The following is a 21,738-nucleotide window of genomic DNA, read 5'->3' on the forward strand; positions in this document are numbered from 1 at the left end:
CACTTTTGCGCCTGATCCGAGTCACCGCCGCCGACCAAGGCAAGAACCGAGGTTGTGTTTTTTCCTAGCGCTACAACCTACAGGTGAGCGAGTAAATGGTTGGTGCTAGATTTCGCGCTATCCGCGCCGACCGATTTCTGTCCCGCTATCTCTGCCTGAATTTCCCCTGCACCGCCACATATTACGGGCCCCACTTTTGCGCCTGACTCTGGCATGGCTCACTAGAAACGACTGATTTGAATGCTCCAAGCGAGCCGGGCTGTAGGCTACTTTAAGAATCATGCGCGTGCGAACCTCGCGGCGACGGGCAAACCTGGCGGCAAGAGGCCTTGCGGGACAGGACAGGTAGGGCTGCGCGACGGAGCGGCCTCTCGGGGCAGGGTTGTGCAGCGGTAGTGGAGGGGCTATGCGTCAGGGACGGCGGCAGCGATTTCGCGGCAGAGGAGGCGGTCGGCCTCACGGGACAGGGTTGTGCGACAGGTGCAACGGCGTTCTAGCAGCTGCGGCAAACCTCCCGGGGTAGGGCTGCGCGACAGTGGCGGCGGTGCAACGTCGTGGGGCGGCCTCGCGGGGGCATCATGACGATGTTCTGATGGTGGCGAGGTGACCTTCCGCCGGCGGCGATGCGACGTTTCGCGTTGTTCTGCTAGTGAAATTTCAGGCGGTTATCCGCCCGCCAAAATTATACGGGATGGCCATCTTTCCTTAAAATTACAAGATGGAGGGGGTGTTTTTACGAGATCCCTTAAAAATTCAGGTTTACGGAAGCATTTTTTTTTTTTTGCCCAACTCCCCGTAATTGGTAGGTTTTTTTGGATACAGGAGCTATTGGAGTTGCTCTAAACATTGTGGGGTTTTTTTTTTTGAGGATTTCCTAAGTTCAAGCTTGGTCACTCTTTGTTACCCGGAATTGACATACTTTAACCCCTGGCAAAATAGTGCCCATTCTGACCATCCTGAATTTTGGAACCACTATATTAGTCCTATGTGGGACAGGTATAGGGGTGGACTAACGAGCAGCTCGGCTCGTTAAGCTAGAAAACTCTGCTCGGCTCGGCTCGTTTGAAGCTCGTTAAGCTCGTGAGCGCTCGTTAACATATTATAATGTGTTGTGATATACATGATGAATGTGTAGGTATGGTTTTCAAGATGAAATATGGTGACTACAAAAAGAAATGAAGTAGTATATTGCCTTATATGTCGATTAGATTAAATAGATGGGCTGAGGTGCTACAAAAAGTTTGTCACGTAAGATGAAAATATGTGTTGTGTTGTTACTAACGAGCTTAACGAGCTACTCGTGAAACTCGTTAGCTCGCTCGTTAAGCTCGTTAAGCTTAACGAGCTAAAATCAATGATTGACTCTGTTCATTAAGAAGCGAGCTACGAGCATAACGAGCCGAACTATCGAGCGCTCATTAAGCTCGCGAGCTACGAGCTTTTGGTCCAGCCCTAGACAGGTACATAGGGCATGTGTCTGGTTTGTTGATGTACCGAAATGGAGTCACATGGGGATTTATGTCGGGGATAATTCTTGCCAAAATACAAAGTTAAGGGTATATATCCTGACCAAGATTAAACTTCGGGGCGGGTAAAATAAAAGGGCGTATCTAGTGTTGAAAACTCCCTGACAAAGTGGGGTCTGTGAAAGGAAATTTCTAGACAGTCATACCCTTGCATAAGTTCTAAACGAGGCTGGTTCAAATTCGGGACCTCCAGGCCACAAGTGGAGACTCTACCACTGCGCCAGGCTAGGGCGGGTAAAATGCGTAAAAAATAGAATTTTTTGGAGATAAAAACTGGAGTAAACTCTATTTAGAAATATTCACCAAATATACCCCAAAAAATATCTATGGACAAAATGATTCCATGAACAGCTAAAAAGAGGATTCTAATTTTTCCTGACTTTGGTCACATGGATCATTGCAGTCACTGGCATGTTCTTCTCCACCATGGTCACAACATTGTCAACTTGTCGAGTACCTTGGCCTTCATGATCATCCCTGTCATCGTACTGGATTTGTATTAGGCTGAGACTGGAGGTCATAAATCCCATCTCCAAAATGTTGGACGCTGAACTAGATGGAACGTTTTGGCACTGCACACAGGAGCAAAACAAATAAATTTGGAGGTAAGGTCCTTCAGTTAGACAAATCAAGTGAAGTTAAATATAGTTACCTCACAGTTCTTCAGAGTAAGTTTCTCGAGGGCAGGCGTATTATGCAGGAAACTACACAACGTCTGAATGTTGTCACCAATCTCACATTGTTCAAGGACCAGGGTTCTTAGATTGCGGAACATTGGTAATCTATCGTGCTCCTCATCAAGTATCGCCTGCAATATAGGACATGGGGCAGATTTATCACTTCCTGGCACCATTATTTGAAATTGGTACTCGGCAGGCCAAGGAACACCAGGTGGAGGAGGTGGCGAAATATGTTGTGCCTACATTGCAGAGACAAGAACAGGGTTAGTTAGTGTGCACTTGCATTATGCAGTTGAACGAATGGAAATTACATACAAATGAAGCAAGCACAAGACTGAAGGAAGGAACAAACCATATCACGGAATCCTGACAGCTCCAAGCTCCTGACGTTGGATAGAGAGCAGAGAAATCTACATAGCATCGGTGGCAACAAAGTTGGGTCCTGTTGAAAAACAAAGGGATATTCTTTCGCCGGCAGAGGGTTGTCCAATAAGCGGAGGGATGCTTGGACAAGATCAGGCGCCTCCTGTACGGTGACAGAGAAGGCTCGGAGGCCACGGAACTGGACGGCAAGGTGCAGCGAGGCGAGCCGAGGGGCTATGACCTCGAAGTTGAAGATGGTGCCTGCCTCAACTGTGAGGTTCTTGAGCGTGTTGGACTCGATCCTTGAGAGATTGGACATGTCCGAGCTTCTGATCTCCAAGTCTTGGAGGAGTGTGAGCCAGGCGAAGAGGTGCTTCTCGAAATCCTTGTGGAGGATCACGTCCTGAAGGACCAGCTTGGTGAGGCGGTGGGTGCCTGAGGCGAACGAAGGCAGCTTGATGCCGCGTACTTCGAGCACCGCCGGGGAGCTCTCGAGGCCACGGCTAACCCATCTGGTGTGCGCGGCGCAGATGGAAGAACCGCGGTCGTGGTGGAGCCGCCTCCACAGAGGCCGCGGCGAGGCGACGCTCACCCGAAGGGTGTGCAGCGGCGAGGAGGCGCAGGTGCTACGGCAAAGCAAGAGGTTGTCGACGAAATCGTCCAGCTTCTTGTGCCGCTCCTCCTCATCTTCCTCCTCTTGGTCCTCCCCGCCGTCGATGTCGAGGCACGGGACGGCCAGCCAGAGGCGGCGCCACCTCGACGACAGCACGCAGGTTTGCACGACCTGCCGGGCCTTCAGGCGGGAGAGGATGGCGTGGAGCAGGCAGTCCGTCAGGTCGCTCAGCCGGTCGACGCCGGCGGCATCCATGTATTTCAGATCGGGGACGGGTCGACTGAGAAGATTACCCTAGATCCGTTCCGGTATGCGTCTTCAACTTCTTTTCTCGAAGGGGTATACGTCAGGGTGTGCAAAATGGAACCGAAAACCAAAAACTGAAGAAAACAAAAACTGATCCAAAACTTTGGTTTTTTCAGGTTTTAATTTCAGTTTCAGTTTTGAAATCTGAAAACCATTTGCATTTCGGTTTTTCCGATTAGAAACCAAAGATCATTTGATTAAACCGAATTAACCAAAATTAAGGCTTTTTTTAGTTCAAAAAAGCGTAATGGGCGACAATAGTTAACCAAAATGACTGCTTATCCAACGTACCGAAAGTAAATGCTTATTACCAAAACTGAACTATATCTATGTATAAAACCGTATAAACCAAAATATAAAAGACATATAAACCATAAACTGTATAAACCAAACCGATTCAAACCGAAAAAACCAAATGCACACCCCAAGGTGTATGCGTCTTCAACTAACAGACATTGGCCAAGATCAACCCTACGATTAGGGCGATTAGGGACAGATTCGGTCAGTCGCCCCCCAGCCAGGCCTAACCAAATGGGTCACCCCGGCACGACACAACTAGAGTTATATGTGCCAAACACTGCACGGACTGGCTGGGCACAGCAGGTACAAGGCCCGTGTCGGGCTGGCACACATGCTGCCCTCCCCGGCCCAGGCACAGCCCCTATGTTACACGGGCTGGCACGGCGGCTCGTTTCGCACGCCAGCCCGCACAGAATTCAGCCTATTGGGTTGTTTTCGACCTATATTAAGCCTATTAGGTTGTATAAAAATAAATAAATGGTCGTGCGATGCCCGCACTCGTGCCAAGTCTCACGGCCCAGGCACGGCCCTAGATGGGTCACATGCCAGCACGACCTGATTATATAAACATGCTACTAGGTCGGCGTGCTAAGACCGACCCATTTGGTTGGATTTGGCCGCAGCCGCATGATCAGCCTTAAAAATAGTCGTCAAATCTCTTTTCTTCAACTTCAACTTACACGTGGCGCAAGGACAAGCGACCGGCACGTTCGCTTCGCCGGTCGGCTGTGTAAATCGTTAGCCCCACTATTATCGCTCAAATAAAAAAAACTAACCCCGTGATTAGAGCAACAAACTTGAATTTATAAAACGAATTTGCATTACTTCGAAAGGCACGGCAGAACAGATCTTGTAAAACCATACTACATATTTGAAACTTAATGTTCGCGCCACCATAGTTCACCAGAGTTCATACATTCAAACATACAAACTTAAAAACATACTAGATAAAACCTAATCTAAACTAGTTTAGTGCTTCACCTTTAGGTAGTACTCGGTCGCCGACTTGTAGAGAACGTACGCGAGGTCGTACCCCTCCTTCGCCGCCTCGAGCCGCACGGCAGCCGCCGGTACGGGAGAGGGTGTCGTGCTCTTTGGCCTGCTTCGCGAGCCACGGCTCAACCGGAGGCTGGCTGGAGCTGCTGGCCTTGGCGTTGTGTCGGGGGCGCTTGTGCGGCGGTGAGCCGCCGCGGCCCCCACACTAATGACCTTCGCCGGACATGGATCTACTGTAAAAGTGTGTGCGCGCACGAGAATCAACCGCCTGAGTAGGGAATTGGTTGCCGAAGTTGGTGGGATTGCGGCGGAGGCGGGTGGAGGAAATGCCAGATGCAAACCCTAAATCGAACTCTATCCAATAAATATAGCGGCAGAGGGGATAATTACGGACCAGGCCTCGGGACGAAAAAAGAGCAAATCCTGTAAAAACGCCCAGAGTTATAAGGGCCAGCGAGGTTTTAGCAGATAGATCTGCTAGGGTTGCTCTAACAATCCAGATGGAGTGATACTACGCTACTAAGGGTAGTGTTAGCACAAAATAACGCAAGATTTCATCCAAATGTACTGCCAAAACATCATCTTTCATATGGAGTATATCTCATATACATTCATATAAGGTAGCATCCAAGAGATCTACGATGATTAGGGACCATGAGTTCTGGGGCAAGGGAAAATTATTCCCATTGAGTCAACCCCTCCGACAACTTTTACCTCCAAAACACATGTAACTATTCCTGTGTATGATACCGGACATTAAAGGCTACAGTCTTGTACTCGTATGGTATTTGCTCCAATTGGGTTCTTGCTGCAACTGGGTTCTTCTTCAGTAGTGGCAAAAAACAAAAAAATCCCAAAAAGGAGGATTACCTCCTGCCTCTGTAGTAGCAGTTGGAGAAGAATAATCCAATTGGAGCAATTCATGACAGTACAAGACTGAAGCTGCTACATCAGTAACAGATTTGGTACACCTAGGTTAGGTGCTCCCATCAGGGTTCGTCTCCATTTTCAATGTATTGTCATCACCACAAGTGCTTGATCCAGCCACCTCAGAGTTGTTGGACTTGCAATTCCTCAGCTTGTCAAGTGCTTGCAACCATGGTGAATCAAGAATTGCTTGAAGCTTAGACTTGTCCATCGCATCCAAATCTGCAATGCTCAAATCAAGTGAAACTTTACCACCAGTTTGTGCGGCATTCTCCACAGGGTGATCTTGTTTCCCAGTTACCTCCATAGCATCTGAAAAATTCAGCTTGTGTGCGGTGTTTACTTCACAGGACTTCTCAGTTTGTATGTTGATATCAACAGGACACAGTATAGTGCTACCATCCTCCTTCACTACATCATTGTCTGTGGATGCCGGTTTGTTCAGGTCAATATTGAACTTGTTCCCATCGGCGTCGAAATGTGGGTGTTTCCTGTCCTCTGCTCCATTCACTTCGATCTCTTTTCCAGAATTAGTAGAGTTGTTATTCTCCCCAAAGGAAGGGCGCACAAGCTTTCTCCTCTTCATTTTTCCACTAGTCTCCTTTCCTAAGTTGCCATCCAGCTGCACTGTTTCGCTGCGCCTCTTGAAGTTTAAGAAGGGAGGCTCTGCACTTTCTTTTCCTTCTACTACGTTTGGCAGGTTTAGCTCAGCAAGAGGACAGGTTATGTCAATGGACTGTTCAACAGCCAACTGTTTGCCAGCATCATAAGCAAGTGCTCTATCCTCTCTTTTGTGAGAAATAAGTGTCATGTTCTCACTTCTGATCTCTCTTTTTTCAGAAATAAGTGTACTGTTCTCACTTCTAATCTCTCTTTCTTTAGAGATATGTGTACTATTCCCACTGCTCCATTGTTTTGTTCTTGTAGAAAGTGAATTAAGCATTTGACTGAGTGAAGGACCAGTAATTTCTTGAAGAGGTTGTTGCTTCGGTGATAAGCGAGAAAACACACTGTTTTGTGAGCCAACAACTTCTTGAAGAGGTTGTTGCTTCATCGATAAGCGAGAAAACACACTGTTTTGTGAGCACTGACCAGGAACTAATGTTGTGTTACTTTCAGCTTCTATTTCACGATTTGTGTGTAATTGATCTGACATGCTGGCTCCAATAACATTTCGATGATCCAGTGAACTTGAAACACTATGATAGGAGCCATGTTTCCACCAATCATTATCAAAATCTTGAGCACAATCAGCAATCGGGATGTAATCACTAAAATCATCTTTCCGTTGACCAATTGTTGATACTTCAGGAACTTCAGGGTATGCAGGAATACCTTGTTGGATTAATACTGGAGCTACTTGAGCTCTTTCCTTGCTTAAGTGCTGATGCTCAGATGTGTGTATCTCTTTGCAGTGGTGACAGTCGATATCATAGTTGTCCTTCAAGTTAGCACTGCCTTGTCGATTTGCCAGAGAAAAATGATATGAAGGGACATTTGGAGTTGAATTCACGTAGTTTCTGTCTCCGCCAGTTGATGCCTGAGTAATATGTTGAAGAGATCGCGAAGTACTGCCTACATATGACTGCTTTTCAGACGACCTAATTCTATCAGTTGGACTGGCAGTCATGCATCCAGAAGACAAGCTACTGTGCATGTAGTCATCAGATATTGGATATGATTGATTTGCAACAACTTGATCTTGGTGATATCCATTTGTCTGAGAACAGGGAGCATATACCTGAGTTGAAATGCCATCTACTGTCGAAACATCTTGGAGATGTGAATTGTTATGATAAGGTAATATCTTTTGAACATGATGGCTGCTGTGGATGGGATCAATTTGGACTCCAACAGGTTTACTTACCAATGGCACTGACAGATTTGATCGTGCCTCAAAATTATGTGGTACAGTTCCACGCATCCTTGTAGGAGCAGAATAGTTTGTTCCAGCTGTTACAATCAAAGTGTGTGATTGATCAGTAGAAATGGGAGAAACATTTGGAGTCAAACTCCTTTTGTCTGGTCTCCCTTTACTGAAGTGGCCTTCTTTCGAATGAGCACTTATGGTGTAGTTGCGAATAGGTTGCTCTACCCTCTTATTATCAAACAACTCATATAGCTGGACAACCTGTCAGTAAGAACAAGTTTGTGTGATTATAGCCATGCAATTAAAAATCATGGATTTTAACTTTTAACCAAGTTCTGTAGTAAAGCAAACCTGCTGGTAGGAAAGGTCAAAATAGAATTTATACATCGTATAGTAATTCTCTTTTATGGCATGAGAGAACTCATCTTCTGCAAGTGGTCTGCACTTCCAAATAATTTTGAATCGAACCTAGAAAAAAACAAATGAATAATTCTTACAGTAGCACACAAATACAATAAAGAAACAGTTCCCAGAACCCAGAACGAATTATAAAGGGTATTTTATATTCAAACGACTGCCTAGTACTGTAATAAATGCAGGGTTTTTTTCTTAACAAGAAGTTTTCACATTTTTAACTGTGTAACTGAAAACCATGAACCCAAAAAAAAGAAGTATATCAACCTGTTCGTCCGATGTCATACTTTGTTTTTTAAGAATGTTCCCAGATGGCTGAAGAAACCACTCATTTATAACGGGTATGTAATGACAGACAACTTTGTGTCCATTGTGTCAATAGTCTTATTTTTTGCTGGGCACCTTACATGATCTTTTGTCAAAGCTATCTTAATTATTAATTGATGTGAAGTGTCAAAACTTAGATGCATGTGTACAAACGCAACACTGAAGACAACGCAAGCTATGCCAAGAAATATAGTCTTGAATGTTCAGCTCGTGACTTTGGGGTTAACTGGTCATTTGCTTTTATTCCACCCAAACATTTGTTTGAGAAGTGCAATAAATTGTCTAAGCCCCTGTGTCTCGTGTGATTAAAAAATCAGAAAGAGCATCTTCATGGCACTAAAAGTTTGAAACCAAACAATTGACAAATATTTGAGCGGTCACAAAATTTCCAACGATAAAGTGTTATTTTTCAGAGATATTAAACTCAGAAGACCCTATATTTTGATAAATTTGAACTGAAGAGGCATATGTTTGATGCAGGTTACCTGTGCAGGATATGAGTGGCCAGAAGATCTAAAAGCAGCTCTGTCAGTAATATCCAGTCCACCATCAGAGGCAGCCTCAAACACCCCGTAAAGCTTGCGTTCGTTGTAGTCAAAGAGAAAGAGAGGCATCCCTTGTTTGACATTGTCGACAAAGGGCTGATACTCTAAAGCAACTCTGAAAACGCCTGAGACAAAGAACTGCTCCCTTGCCCTGGTGCTGCACATGAAGATCGCACCTGCCATGTCCGTGTCTTGCCTGAAGGAGAGCCTCATCCTGACATTGCAACATGAACAGGTGACATCGATCAGAAACAAATCTGTACTAAGTCATAATAAATGTTCGTTATAGCACATTAGCGTGTGATGAGAAGGATTTTTCATCCATGAAACTCATAATTCAGCATTCCTTGTTATCGATGCAAAATATGTTTGTTGCACAGCTAATTCTGCAGGTTAAAAACAGGCCCAATCCCAGGTCATACAATAATGGGAAAAAAAACTAGAAAATAAGATTGATTCGTCCTGATCAAACAAAGGGAACAGAACAAACGCGCAGTGGAATCACGAACCAGACCAAATAGCCAGCGATCTTGCGAGATGTATCTTGTACGTATTGTTCAACGTTGCAGTACACCTTCGATTGCAGACACTCGCAAACCCTCCATCCCCAACCCAAACAAACTAAAAATAGATCGGAACTGAACAGGAAATACTAGGCAGGCGGAGACGCGCTGATCGAAACTGGCTAGCCGAAAACCCTAGCCCCGAGTTGGTGAGCTAACTCTACCGCCAGCAGATCGTCCCTACCCTACCGAATCCAGCCGGGTAAGCAGAGATGCAAGGTCATGGTGAACTGGAAAGGGGAAGGACGCCATACGCGCGAAGGATGAGGCGTCGTCTCGCGCCGACGACGGGCCGGGGCGCGGCGCAGCAGGAGGACAGCCGCCGATGACAAGTGAGGCGGCGGCGGCGGCTGCTGCTGCTGCTGCTTGTCGTCGATAACTATAGGTTTGCGGCGGCGGCTGCTGCTTTTGTTTTGGAGAAGGGGGGAATTGGGGAAAAGGGGATGATTCGGCGCGGTGTTTATTTGGCGACGGGTTTTGATTTTAGCGAGCAGCGGGAGGCCGAGGAAGGCGCAAATCGGCCGCCGTCGCGTTCCCTTCTGTATTTGCCGGAGGTGGTTCGTTGTGTGCCTCCGCGTTGCCGCGTGCGTGCGAGCGTCGCGACCGGAGGCCCACCGAAACCCTCCACTGCATTCGGAACAGGCCCTCCTCGTGTTGCGCATATACGCGCATGCACTCACCCAATGCACGCACGCACACCCTATCCCTATGAGCACCTCCGAGAGACTGAGCCGACATATCATTTTAAGATTTTATGAAGTCATCGTAGGCACCTCATAATCGAGGGGAACGTCTCATCCCAGTGAACGCGCATCGCCGAAAATTCTGAAATAAATTCAGGATAAATACGAGCAAAAGATTAGAACTCTGATGGGTTGAGGATACCACAATCCACCTAATCATCCAACCATAAATCGGTTCGCAACAATTGGATTGGCTTGTTGCTACTCCTCGATTCAACTAAAATCACAACAAGAATTACGAAACGAAATGAGTAATAATTCATAATTTGATTTTATAGACTAATTTACTCGTGCTGCTCGTCAATATCAAATCTCCCTTGCCAATTCATCATTATATATTGCATCTCTGCTAATGGATTCCGTAGGGTATGGATGCCTGCTCGTGTTAGATAGTTCACCAACTCATCAGTTTTAATCAACACATGTTCGCCTGTGCATTATTTCCTATTCAATTCTGATCTAGGAGTATTTGTGTTTGTTTGTTTGGGTGTTGAGGTTGGAGGGTTGCGAGCATCTTTAACTGACATGGTATACTATGGAATAGATCATTCATCCTTCCAAAATACATCTTGTATGTTTCCTTTGTTTGATCAGAAAAAACCACTCTTTATTTTTTGGTTTTGTTTACATTGCAATCTTAAACAAAGGATTAGATCTATTCACTTTGCAACAAATATGTTTTGGCATTGATGTCAAGGATCTAATGAATTATGAGTTTCATAGATTAAAAAAATCGTAATCATCGCACGTTGAGTGTGACATAACGGAATTTGCGATTTAGTATAGATTTGTTTCACATCATGTCACCTGTCTACGTTGCAATGCCAGAATGAGGTGTGGGTTGACTAGGCTCTCCTTCAGGCAAGACGCCAACATGACAGGCACGATTTTCATGACCCAGAGCAAGACAACGGAGTACTGTTTTGGCTCCAGCAGTTCCAGACTTCTATTAAAGTATTAGGACTTTGTAGACAATGTGAAACAAAGGATGCCTTTGTTTCTTTTTCACTATATAAGAGCACAAACTTTACTAGTATTTGAGGCCATCTCTGATGGTTGGCTCAATATTACTGAGTGTTGCTTTTATATTAGTTTGGCGCTCGTGTCCTGCACAAGTAACCTGCATCAAATATGCCTCCGCGGTTCAAATTTATATAATATAGCATCTTCTGAGTTTAATACCTTTGAACAATAACACTTAAAAGTTGGTAAATTTTTTGACCGCTCAAGTAATTCTTAATTGTTTGGTTTCATACTTCTAGTGCCATGGAAGAGGCTCTTTCTAAACTTTTAATCACATGAGATACACAGCCTTAGAAATTTTGTTACACTTCTCAATCAAAATTTTTAGTTGAGTAAAAGCAAATGACATGTCAACCCAAACATAAAATGTTATTTATGGTACTTACCGAAGTCCACATCTGTAAGCAAACAAAAATCGAGCCAGATCAACGAGGAATTGGCCTCCAATACAATCGTCATGCACGCTTTCCCAACCATCTTATCCTCTTCAAGGGGAAAGAAATCACCACTGCAAAAGAATAATTTAGTCATCAAGTCGCCTCGACCTCGTCTTCCACTCAACGCTCTACTACTACTCTATTGTTCCCCATCTATCACTATGTTGCACAAGGAATCACATGACCTTTAATGAATCTGGCATTGAGATGCATTAGATCTGGTGGTTTTTGAGTCATCATAGATCGGGAATAAGGTGGTAAGATGTTTGGGGAGGAGGCATGAACTCAAAAATAGATCCATGAACCAAAGAAAAGAGAGGATGAACGAGATGAAAATCATGGTTGATTTTGGGTGAGGAGGTTAGTAGATGGACAATGAATAGGGAGGCGGCGGCGGTGAGGGGAAGAATATGTGCTAGGGTTTGGCTCAAGAGTTGATTATATAGGAGGACATGATGTATATAAACATTTGGGTCCATTTAAAAATATTCATGATGTAATGCCACAAAAATGGAGACCTCTAAAACTTTCTGCTTTTGCGACAATATATGTGGACTCGAAATAAAATGGGTGGGAAGGCAATAAGACAAGTATCAGCCAGAAATCCAGAAACCCTGGCCCAAATCGACCACCATTCCTTTGTTATATGTGGGCCTATGGGTGCAAACCTGCCTAAACCTATAAGGTACTCCATGCCCAATACCCATGGTCAAAATACACGGGCAAAAAAAGTACTCCATGCCCATTTTTTTAGTTCTATTATGGTATGGATGAATAAATAGTTGGAAGGGGGTTGGCGGCCCTTGATGGCCCATGCGACCTAGTTGCGGCCACCATGCTCACGGTGCGTGGGGTATGGGCCTTGTTTGTAGGGCTTTGTCATCTGACGTCTTGTCCTTAAAAACATCTTTATTTATTTTTTTATTTCCTTGTGAAGTTTATTACTAGCACATAAACAACACCAATTTGCAAAATTTCTCGGAAAATGGCGTAATTAGAAATAAAATTTATTGAAGACACGAGATTTGAGGGAAAAACATATGCAAAGTGATCAAAAAATTAGATATGTTTGTATCATCTTGCATTGCTAACACTCATTTCATTGAATCACTCTTAGACCAATTGCCCCCAATCAACTTGTTGATGTTCGTCGACGACTTGTTCGCCAGTTATCGAGTTATTTTCTAGAAAACCACCCAAATGAACATCTCATCCAAAGATTCAACTCCATATCTAGTCAAATCCTCCGTTGGTCTAAATGTACCGTCATTTTCCTAGCAAAAATCTCAACCATATTATCCTTAGCATTAAACATATCCTTCTCGTTCTAGATAGATATCCCAACTTAATTCCCTTAGGGCACCCCCTCATTCTTCTGACAAAATATGGATTTTTGGCTTACATCTTTATAATTGACAAATTTAAATCTAGTCTTAGTGGTTATAAGGCCAAGACAGTACCCAGTGCGTAGACTCTCTCTCATCAACTGGGTGTTTGCATCCATCATAGTCTATTACATGTCCAACAGGAATGGTACTTTATTGATTGACAAGAGAGTTTACATGATCAAGGGTTTCAAGCAGCCAAACATGTCGTCCTGGTGCTAATACAAGAGAGTTTCTGGCAATAATATGGGCATCAACATTGTACTCCTGGCAAATGTCGTTCAAGGCAAAATACATTGTCTCCAATTGCAATGTTTCATCCTTCTGATATCTTCAACGATCAAGAGTTTTCTCCTCGACTTCCTTCATCAATGTCGCGAATGATGTTCGAGCAATCCGATTCAATGACTGCAACTTCAAGTTGGAGATCTTATTTCAAGAACACAACCTCACGGCAAGCCACGGGCTCTGCACATTTTGTGTAACACACCCCTTCCAGCACATTAATCGAGGCACCAAGAAACTCTCCAGTTACTTCCTACACTGGGTTGTCGCTAAGTTGGCCTAGCCCATATCCCGTGTGCTGCCGCTTCCTATACCATTCGGAGAGACATCTAAGTAGACAAGAACTGCTATTTACCGCCCACAAGCCACAAATAGTGGAGGCGATGCATAGAGCGCAAGCACAATGGGCCGGTCCAGTAGCATCCACCATAGCGAACGCGTTCACTGTAGCAGTCGATTCACTCTAGTGAACTAGTTTTTTTTTGCATTTTATTTTTTATAGTTTTTGGTACTATAATATGTTCATAATATAGAGTGAACATTTTCCAAAGTACACACGAAACATATTTTAATATAAGGTGATTTTTTCATACATTGAACTTTTTTTAATATACATTGAACATTTTCAAAATACATATTGAACTTTTTGTAAAATACGTGGAACAAATTTTAATATGTGATGTATATTTCCAAATACACTTTGAAATTTTTGTAAAATATGTTGAACAATTTCATAGTATACACTATTTAAAAAAATACAAATCCAGCTTTTTTGTAAAAAACGTTGAGTAATTTCTTAGTATATGATGAACATTTTTATAATGCATAGTGAACTTTTTTAGTAGCGGTGAACATTTCTTCATATATGACCTACATTTTCATAATACATGGTGAAGTTTTTGTATAATATGAAAAAGGAAAAAAACAGAAAGAAATGCAAAAGGAAATAGAAAAGAGAAGAAAAAGAAAAAAAATAGAAAAGGAGAAACAAAAAAAAGCAGACAACCCGACGTAGGCCGGCCCAACTGAGGCATCGGGAGGGATACTCTCTCAGCCAACCCGACGTTTTTCCATTTCCAGGTTCGTTGAAAATTTTTCGGGATGGTTTCTTAATTACTTTTTCTGTTTTTGTTTGTTTTCCTATTTTTCTAAAATGCTCCAATTTTTTCACAAATTTCTATTATTTTCAAATCAATGAAAATATTCACGATCGTTTTCTTGAAAATCGATGAACTTTTATTTTCTAGATTTCATGAAGTATTTCTCATTTTACTAATTTTTCTGAAATAGAGAATGTTTTTCCAAATTCATGAACTTTTCTAAAAACTGACGAATTTTTTCCCAAAAATTGTGAACATTTTTCGAATTTGTGCATGTTTTACAAAATCGATCTACTTCTTTTGATTTTGTGATTTTTTTCCATAATTGATGAACTTGTTTTTCAAATTAGTGAACTTTTTGAAGTTTGAGATTCTTTAAAAAAATCCATGAACATTTTTTAATTCATATTTTTTTCCAATTTTGCAAAAATATTTAAGATTATTTTATTTGTTTATAAAGTCAAAGGTTGACCGGTCAACCGCGACTAGTAAGGTGTGAACCCAGAGCCCAGTCAACAGCGAACGAGCGAAGGAAGTGGCCAGCAGAAATGACTTGCCGAGTGAGCGAGCACGCGTTGCGCGGGCCCTAGTCTGTGGCTGCGTGAGTGCCAATTCCGTGACCAGGCGCCTGAAACGCCGTATAGGTGATCCCTCTATTTGGTGCCTACGGGCGGCAAATAGGATTGGCCTAGTTTGGTTTGGAGGGAGCATGTGAATGGGAGCATGACACCGAGATCACTAATTAAGGAGTGCACTGTGCGAAGATCTCTGCCACCTCTTCAGTTTGCAAAAAGTGGCGTGCTGCATGCGCGTCACTTGTTGAAATCTATGAATTTTCTCTTTTTAAATGATTTGTTTATTCAAAACGGTTTATCTATTAAACCGTGCATCCAAATCTCGAACCGTTTTCATCATTGGATTCCTCGTGGTGAGATTTTCAAAACTAGATCCTATGTTGATAGGTTTCTATGAACTTTTTTTTCATGAAAAACCCGAAGGAAAAAAAACTCAAACCGAAAGCACTTTTTTTTCTTTTCGAAGAGGCCCAATTATGCCTCTTGCAGAAGCAAATCTGTGCCTCCACGAGAAGTAAATATGTGCCTCCCGCGGAAGTAAAAAAACATGGTTTTTGTGCCCTTTTCCGAAGAGGCACGACTATGCCTCTCGTGGAAGAAAACCCATGCCTCCATGAGAAGTATATTCGTGCCTCTCACGGAACAACAGAAAATGCACTTTTTTTCTTTCCCGAGAGGCATAATTGTGCCTCTAACCCAGTATCGGCAGCCCAGTTACTCTCTTGCCCGAACTTATGCGAAGTAAAAATTTATCGTGGAAGGAAAAAAAAGGAAAAAAGTTTTTTTTCCTTTTTTGAGAGGCACGACTGTGCCTCTCGCAGAAGCAAATTCGTGCATCTTACGGAAGCAAATCCATGCCTCTCGCGGATGAAAAAAATAATATTTTTTTCCTTTTCCAAAAAGCACGACTGTGCCTCTCGCGGAAGCAAATCCATGCCTCTCGCGAAATGAAAAAATAAGAAAAAGTGTTTTCCGTACAATCTTTTTATCCAAAACCTACGGAAAAGTAAGGGAAAAGCCGGAAAAAACAAAAAAAACCATCTAAAGGCTGAAAATGTGTACAGAAAAAAAGGAGGGGGAGCCCAGAGTGTGACACGTGGCGGCGGCTGAGAGCACGCCAAGTGACACGCTCCCAACAGACCCAAAGTGACCCTTGCGGAGGCGCCCGAAGGAGTACTTGCTAATTGGTTGTTCTCTCATGGCCCGTGCCATCCTCTTGTACTGGGCTTTATTTGTTGAATTTATTTACTAGCCTAGCTTATATTGTTGTTAGCTCTAAAAAAGACTTATATTGTTGTTAATCGCATTTCAACTAGATTTATGCGAGATTGTTGTAGAAAAACTAGATTTATGTGATGCTAAATAAAGTAGATTTATGTTTCACTGAAACGAAAAGGTAGAATTATGTTTGACTCAAAAGAAAAACTAGATTTATGTTGCAACTTTCTCATCTTTTTGGGGCCAACGTAGACTGTTTTATTTGAAATCTGCGACAATCCAAATTGTGTGCTTTGAAGTCCACTTTCGTTCAAAAAGTCCCAATTTTTCTTTGTAACCAGAAAAAGGAACAAAAAAAAATGAAGGTCTCAATTCTGGTTTGTGGCTGGTAGGGATGCGGGTTCAGAAGACTGCTACATATATCACTGGTCAAGTCTCCTGGCGTCGTTCGGAATTTGCATTGCATTTGTGATCCATCCAGACTCCAGACCAGGGAAGTCGTGATTTCAATTGCGAACTGTCTCTGCATATGGTAGGCTTTGTTGATTCGCCCACTTATCGGAGCTGTGGCGACTGCAGCACTACTGCACTAGAGCTGAGGAGTCTGCTGCACTCGATTGCGTCTCTTTCGTGCGCCTCTCGAGGAAAAATACTCCTGAACAGATAAACGGGTGGACGTACACCGTCACCGTGGAACTTGCACTCTTCGTGTGACCTGCTTGCACCGTGTCATCCACATTGAAAGATTTGATTCGGCTCACGTCAACAATCAAACTGAGAATCCTGGCCTTTCAGTCCACACGATGACTAGCTCTTCAACCGCTTCAGCTTTTGCCGTTGGAAACCACACGTAAACCCGTTTCTGTACGCTCTTTTTGAACCGAAAACAAGTCATCAAAAGCAGGCTCCGCTTTGGTTCCGTGAGCGCCTGAGGCGAGTCTGTTTGGGTTGGATCGGGCGAGACTGGGCTACCTTTTGTGCCCGGGAAGTAACATAACAGAAGAACGTGGAGTGCCCGTCTGCCTTCACATCACGCCGGCCTGTCCTCTCCTCGTGGTCGGTCGAACGTGGCCGGCGATGTCACTCGCTCAGAGCCATGCATATGCATGGGCTCAATCCACCGCGTGAAGCGGTTATTTCCTGGACGCGACGGCAGCGTGTTCTGTTGCTGCAACGAACTGGTGATCGCATGACACCTGGAAAGCGCCGAGGGCGGTTGCATGGTCGGTCGGCTCGTTCGGTTCGGTTCGCTCCATGCTGACATGCCGAGCGCCGCGCAGTAATGCGAAATGCCATGACCGACTGCAGACAAATGCCTATCCGAAGATGAGACTACAGTACAGCCCGACACTTCATCGATCCATCCAGAAAGAACAGTCAAATGTGAAGAAGCGAGCAGCTCACGAGAGAGGTCGGTTTGGATCCATGCCCGTACCGGTGTCGCGGTTCATGCATGGGACACGGAACAGACTGGACAAACAGACCCTCGAATTATTACTGCCATGCCATGCATGGGTCGGCACGTAGCAGCTTGACACTTTTGCAACCCTAGAATATTTTACCACGTAGGTCCCCGGCAAAGCTCAGCTCGGGACATCACACCTGGGCTGGCCGGTGGCACGTACGGCTGCGCAGGTGGCACGTGCACCGGGGCCGGCGCGAGACCGTGCATGCATGCATGCATGAATCAATGCAGTACGTACGTGGCGGCATGGCGAATTGAAGTAGATGCACGAGGAGCTGTGCTCGATCGGGACCATGCAGCTAGAGCGGCGCATGCATGCATGCATGCACGCGTGTGATGTTCTGCTTTGCAGCGGCGCATGGTCGATCGGCCTGGTCCATTTTATCTTCAGTTCCGTCACTGTGCGCGCGTCAGTGCACTGTTTCTTCTGGGTTGGCGGCGGCGGCGCCTCTGGACGGACGCATTTGCCGCTCCAAAGGCCCATGCAGGTGTGCGTGCATACCTCGCCCACTCGCTCGTATCGTACGTATACTAAGTTTTTTTTGCGGGTAGTACGTATACTAGTTTGGACATGAATCATGCATGCATTTATGGTTTTATGTCAAAAGAGTTTCATAGGATGGCTCTGTTTATAGTCGAGGCCACTAGCTTGTGATCACGTGAAAATCGTAAGTTGGTTAAATTAGCTTGAACTCGCACCGAAAAAGGCAAAAAGAGCTAGCTAAGCATTAACCGAAACGGATTCTGTAAAATTTAAATGTTCCGACCGGTGACGCATGCATGCAAACACTATAGCACACGCAACGCCGGCCAGCGATCGATGTTTATCCCGGCGAGCAAGCGGACACGGCGACGTGTGCAGATACGCGGATCGAGCGGCGGTGATGTGTCGACGCGAGGCGCGCCCCGTCGAGGTCAGCAAATAATGGTTAGTTTCACGCCAGAACAAGGACGCGTATCGGCACATATGGCCCATGACACACGTCCACAGTCCGCTGCGGCCGTGGCGTCTCATCTGGCCGTGCGAGCCGTCCTTGTCCTTGTCGCGGACGGCGACCCGGGTAGCTCTGGTCGATCGCCCGGTCCTGCCGTTGCTTTCAGCGCGCCACCGCCGGTCGGCGCCCTTCTCTCGATCGACTCTCCCTGTCCCAGTCAGAATGTACAACACGTAAAGCGGCCTTCCCCGGCCCCCAGGGCAAGCAACAAGCATAAATTCTCTAGTCCATATGTGTGGATCCGCTCTGTTCTTCGCTGATTCCTTGGCTCCTTTGGCTCTTCTCCACAGTTTTTTTTTTAAAAAGAGGGTTTGCCCCGGCCTCTACATTAGAAAGATGTAGATGCATACAGTCATATTATTGATAAGCAAAAAAGGTTCAACAAAAGTCTCGTAGTCTTAAACAAAGGAACAAATGCTCAACAAGGAGCATGAAAACAAAAACAGGACGGCCATAACCGGCAGGCAAAAAGCAGATAGGAACCTAAAAAGAAACTGACAAGCACTCGTCTGTATGTGAACTCAACAATTTTCGCAGCTAACTTAAACTCATATTCGTATGATGTGAACTCAACCAAAGAAAACACTCCTGGACTTGTGAAAATCAAAAATTAAGCGTGTCCGCGCGTCTAATCGAGTTTTGTTGTTGTTCAGGGGTGTGTGTGATCGAGCTAGTATGGCTGCCGTATAGTAGGTCAAAATGCAAATGGACCTGTCCACAACAGTTTGGGGGCCCACCTACGGCGGCAAACTAGCCAGGAGGGGCCTACGGCGCCGCCCGTACCCATACTGTGCACTGCTAGACGATCCTTGTTGAAGACTGGCTGCTGTCCAGAGCCCACGACGGCACGTCTCGGTGCCGTCCTGTCCTCGTCCACCGGCGGCCCCCATTTGCAGCGTTGCGCGCGCCGCCAGTTACCCGAAACGGCGGCTGCAGCGTGACAGAGGTGGCGCCGCCGCTGCATAACTTACACTTACGGGCACACTACCTCTTTTGATGCATATTATTTTTTCGCTTTTCCGTGTTTCTTCGCTTTTGCTATGTGGTTTCGCACGTTACATGTTCCTGTGCTATCTTTATGTCGACATTGGCCCGTGTATTTACTACTGGGTGGTTCAGTGGAACACGGGCAAGGAAACTGCAATATTTTTCACAAAAAAAAACCCTGAATGATCGGCATTTTTCCGCCCGTAGGTCAAGCAGAAAAGACCCATGCAGAAGACTATGAGGCCAGTGCTCTCACTCATCACTCGTCTTGACGTCTCACTCTGGCGTGAAGTGAAAGGGTCCACTGGACAGGCCGCAAAACTGAATCTCGCCACAGGACTAAACCGTCCCGCGCTATCGGACACCGCTCGCCTTTCCACTTGTAAACCGGTTTTTCTCTTTCTGCTTTTCCTACGGCGGGAGGAGAACGAGGCCGCGCGTTATCTGCACGGGCCGGATGAGTATCGCCATTGGCGAGGTGGATTTTCCTCGTGAAAGGACGGATCATCACAGCGGCCCGGCGCTAGATTCCAACGAGAGCCGCCACAGCACGTCGACGCCGCCATTGGCGCTGCTCGGCGCGCGCGCCCGTGGACACGCACCGCGACCGAGAACCACCGCCAGCACCAGAAACGAAACCAAAGTACCCAACGGTGGCAAGGATACGTCGTTTTCCGATGGATGGAGTGGGATCGGTATCCTGTACTGTATCGGATGGATGTTCCGGCCGGCCCGGCCCCTCCTCCCCTGGATGCCGCTGGTCTGGTCGCGCGCGCGCGCAGGCAGCCGATTCCGTAGCCAGCCTCTGCCCTAGCGTAGCGTAGCGCGCATCAGATACGGCCGGCTGGTTCCGGTGCAGTGCAGTGCGCACGCTGCTCTGCTCGCCGGCCTCACATGTCCTTTCACCAACAGCATCAAATAATGAAGCCGTGACAAGCCATCGATCCCGCCCCGGGTCTGTCTATTTTGACACGAGAGCCAGGCGTCTCCTTGTCAACCACTGGACGATGCATTTCTGGTGGTCTAGGTCCATCCACTTCCAGACACGACCAGCACTTCTTTTTATCTCGGGACCTCGACCAGGATCGTTGCGGTTGTTTTCGCCGTAGAAAAACGACCCCCTTTGTCCCTTTGCTTCTATCCGGAATGTGCACCCCGAATCCATGGCTCCTTTACAAGGACGGAGAATAAACGTGACACGTGCTGCTCAGGTGGAATCGGAGCAATTTGTCGCAGCAATCTATCTAGTTACTAAGCTCCCATAATTTCCTGGCCTCGGCTCGGGGCTGTGGAGGCCATTTCTAGGCTCATTCGTCAGTGTGTACCTTTTTTTTTCGCTTGAATCTACACCACATGCTGTACCACGTGCTACATAGTCAATAATATAGCTCAACTTACTGCATGCACTGTTTAATGCTGTAATTAATGCTTAATTAAATACTCCATCAGTTCGGAATTACATGTCGCAGAAATAGATGTATCTAGACGTATTTTAGTTCTAGATACATCCATTTCCGAGACAAATAATTTCGAACGGAGGGAGTAAAAAACAATAGATTATCTTATGAGCCAATTTATAGACCGGTCAGGTGGGCCTCATCGGATAAAAGTGCTCTGCCTGCATACTATACCAGTAATATGGTGCCTTGCGCCTTAAGAGCATCTCCAATAAAAGATGTAGATAAAAAATAACAAACTGTTGCATCTTCAAGGCCCAAAAGCCACCGCGAACAGATGATGACATGATGTAGATGCAAAAAAAATTACATCACTTGGCCCAAGTGATGTAAAATACAACACCTGAAGATGCAAATTTGCATCTCCACCTTCAGGTGATGTAAAACAGCTGGTCGTGCGCCAACCGCACATCATCCCCCCCCCACCGGGCGTCTTCTTCCTCCTCCCGCCGCCCGCCCACCAACCGCACCATGCCGCCGCCGCCCCGCGCTAGATTCGGCCTCCAACCACCCCCACTGTCGGTTCCGCAACTTCGGTGCCGCCGCCCGCTTGAATCGGGCCCGATTCGCCACCGCTGTCGCCGCCGGTTTCTCTACCGCCAAGCCACTGCCCTGAGCCCCGCCACCAAGCCCCCTCA

The 21,738-nt window shown here is 45.6% G+C and overlaps 2 protein-coding genes across 2 annotated transcripts; both read right to left on the reverse strand.

Annotated features, from left to right (window-relative positions):
• Positions 1–1,793: 1,793 nt before the first annotated feature.
• On the reverse strand, positions 1,794–3,505 carry LOC119291301 (MEIOTIC F-BOX protein MOF-like). Its single transcript, XM_037570035.1, has 3 exons — positions 2,559–3,505; positions 2,179–2,445; positions 1,794–2,098 (listed from the first exon to the last, which is right to left on the reverse strand). The coding sequence occupies exons 1-3, from the start codon at positions 3,435–3,437 to the stop codon at positions 1,892–1,894; spliced, it is 1,353 nt and encodes a 450-aa protein (XP_037425932.1). The 5' UTR covers positions 3,438–3,505; the 3' UTR covers positions 1,794–1,891.
• A 1,831-nt stretch (positions 3,506–5,336) lies between these two features.
• Positions 5,337–9,998, reverse strand: LOC119291302. Its single transcript, XM_037570036.1, has 4 exons — positions 9,685–9,998; positions 8,808–9,081; positions 7,933–8,049; positions 5,337–7,842 (listed from the first exon to the last, which is right to left on the reverse strand). Exons 2-4 carry the CDS (start codon positions 9,078–9,080, stop codon positions 5,761–5,763), a joined length of 2,472 nt encoding a protein of 823 aa, XP_037425933.1. The 5' UTR covers position 9,081; positions 9,685–9,998; the 3' UTR covers positions 5,337–5,760.
• Positions 9,999–21,738: the final 11,740 nt, after the last annotated feature.

Source organism: Triticum dicoccoides, chromosome 4B (assembly GCF_002162155.2).
Source record: "Triticum dicoccoides isolate Atlit2015 ecotype Zavitan chromosome 4B, WEW_v2.0, whole genome shotgun sequence".
Classification (NCBI taxonomy): domain Eukaryota; kingdom Viridiplantae; phylum Streptophyta; class Magnoliopsida; order Poales; family Poaceae; genus Triticum; species Triticum dicoccoides.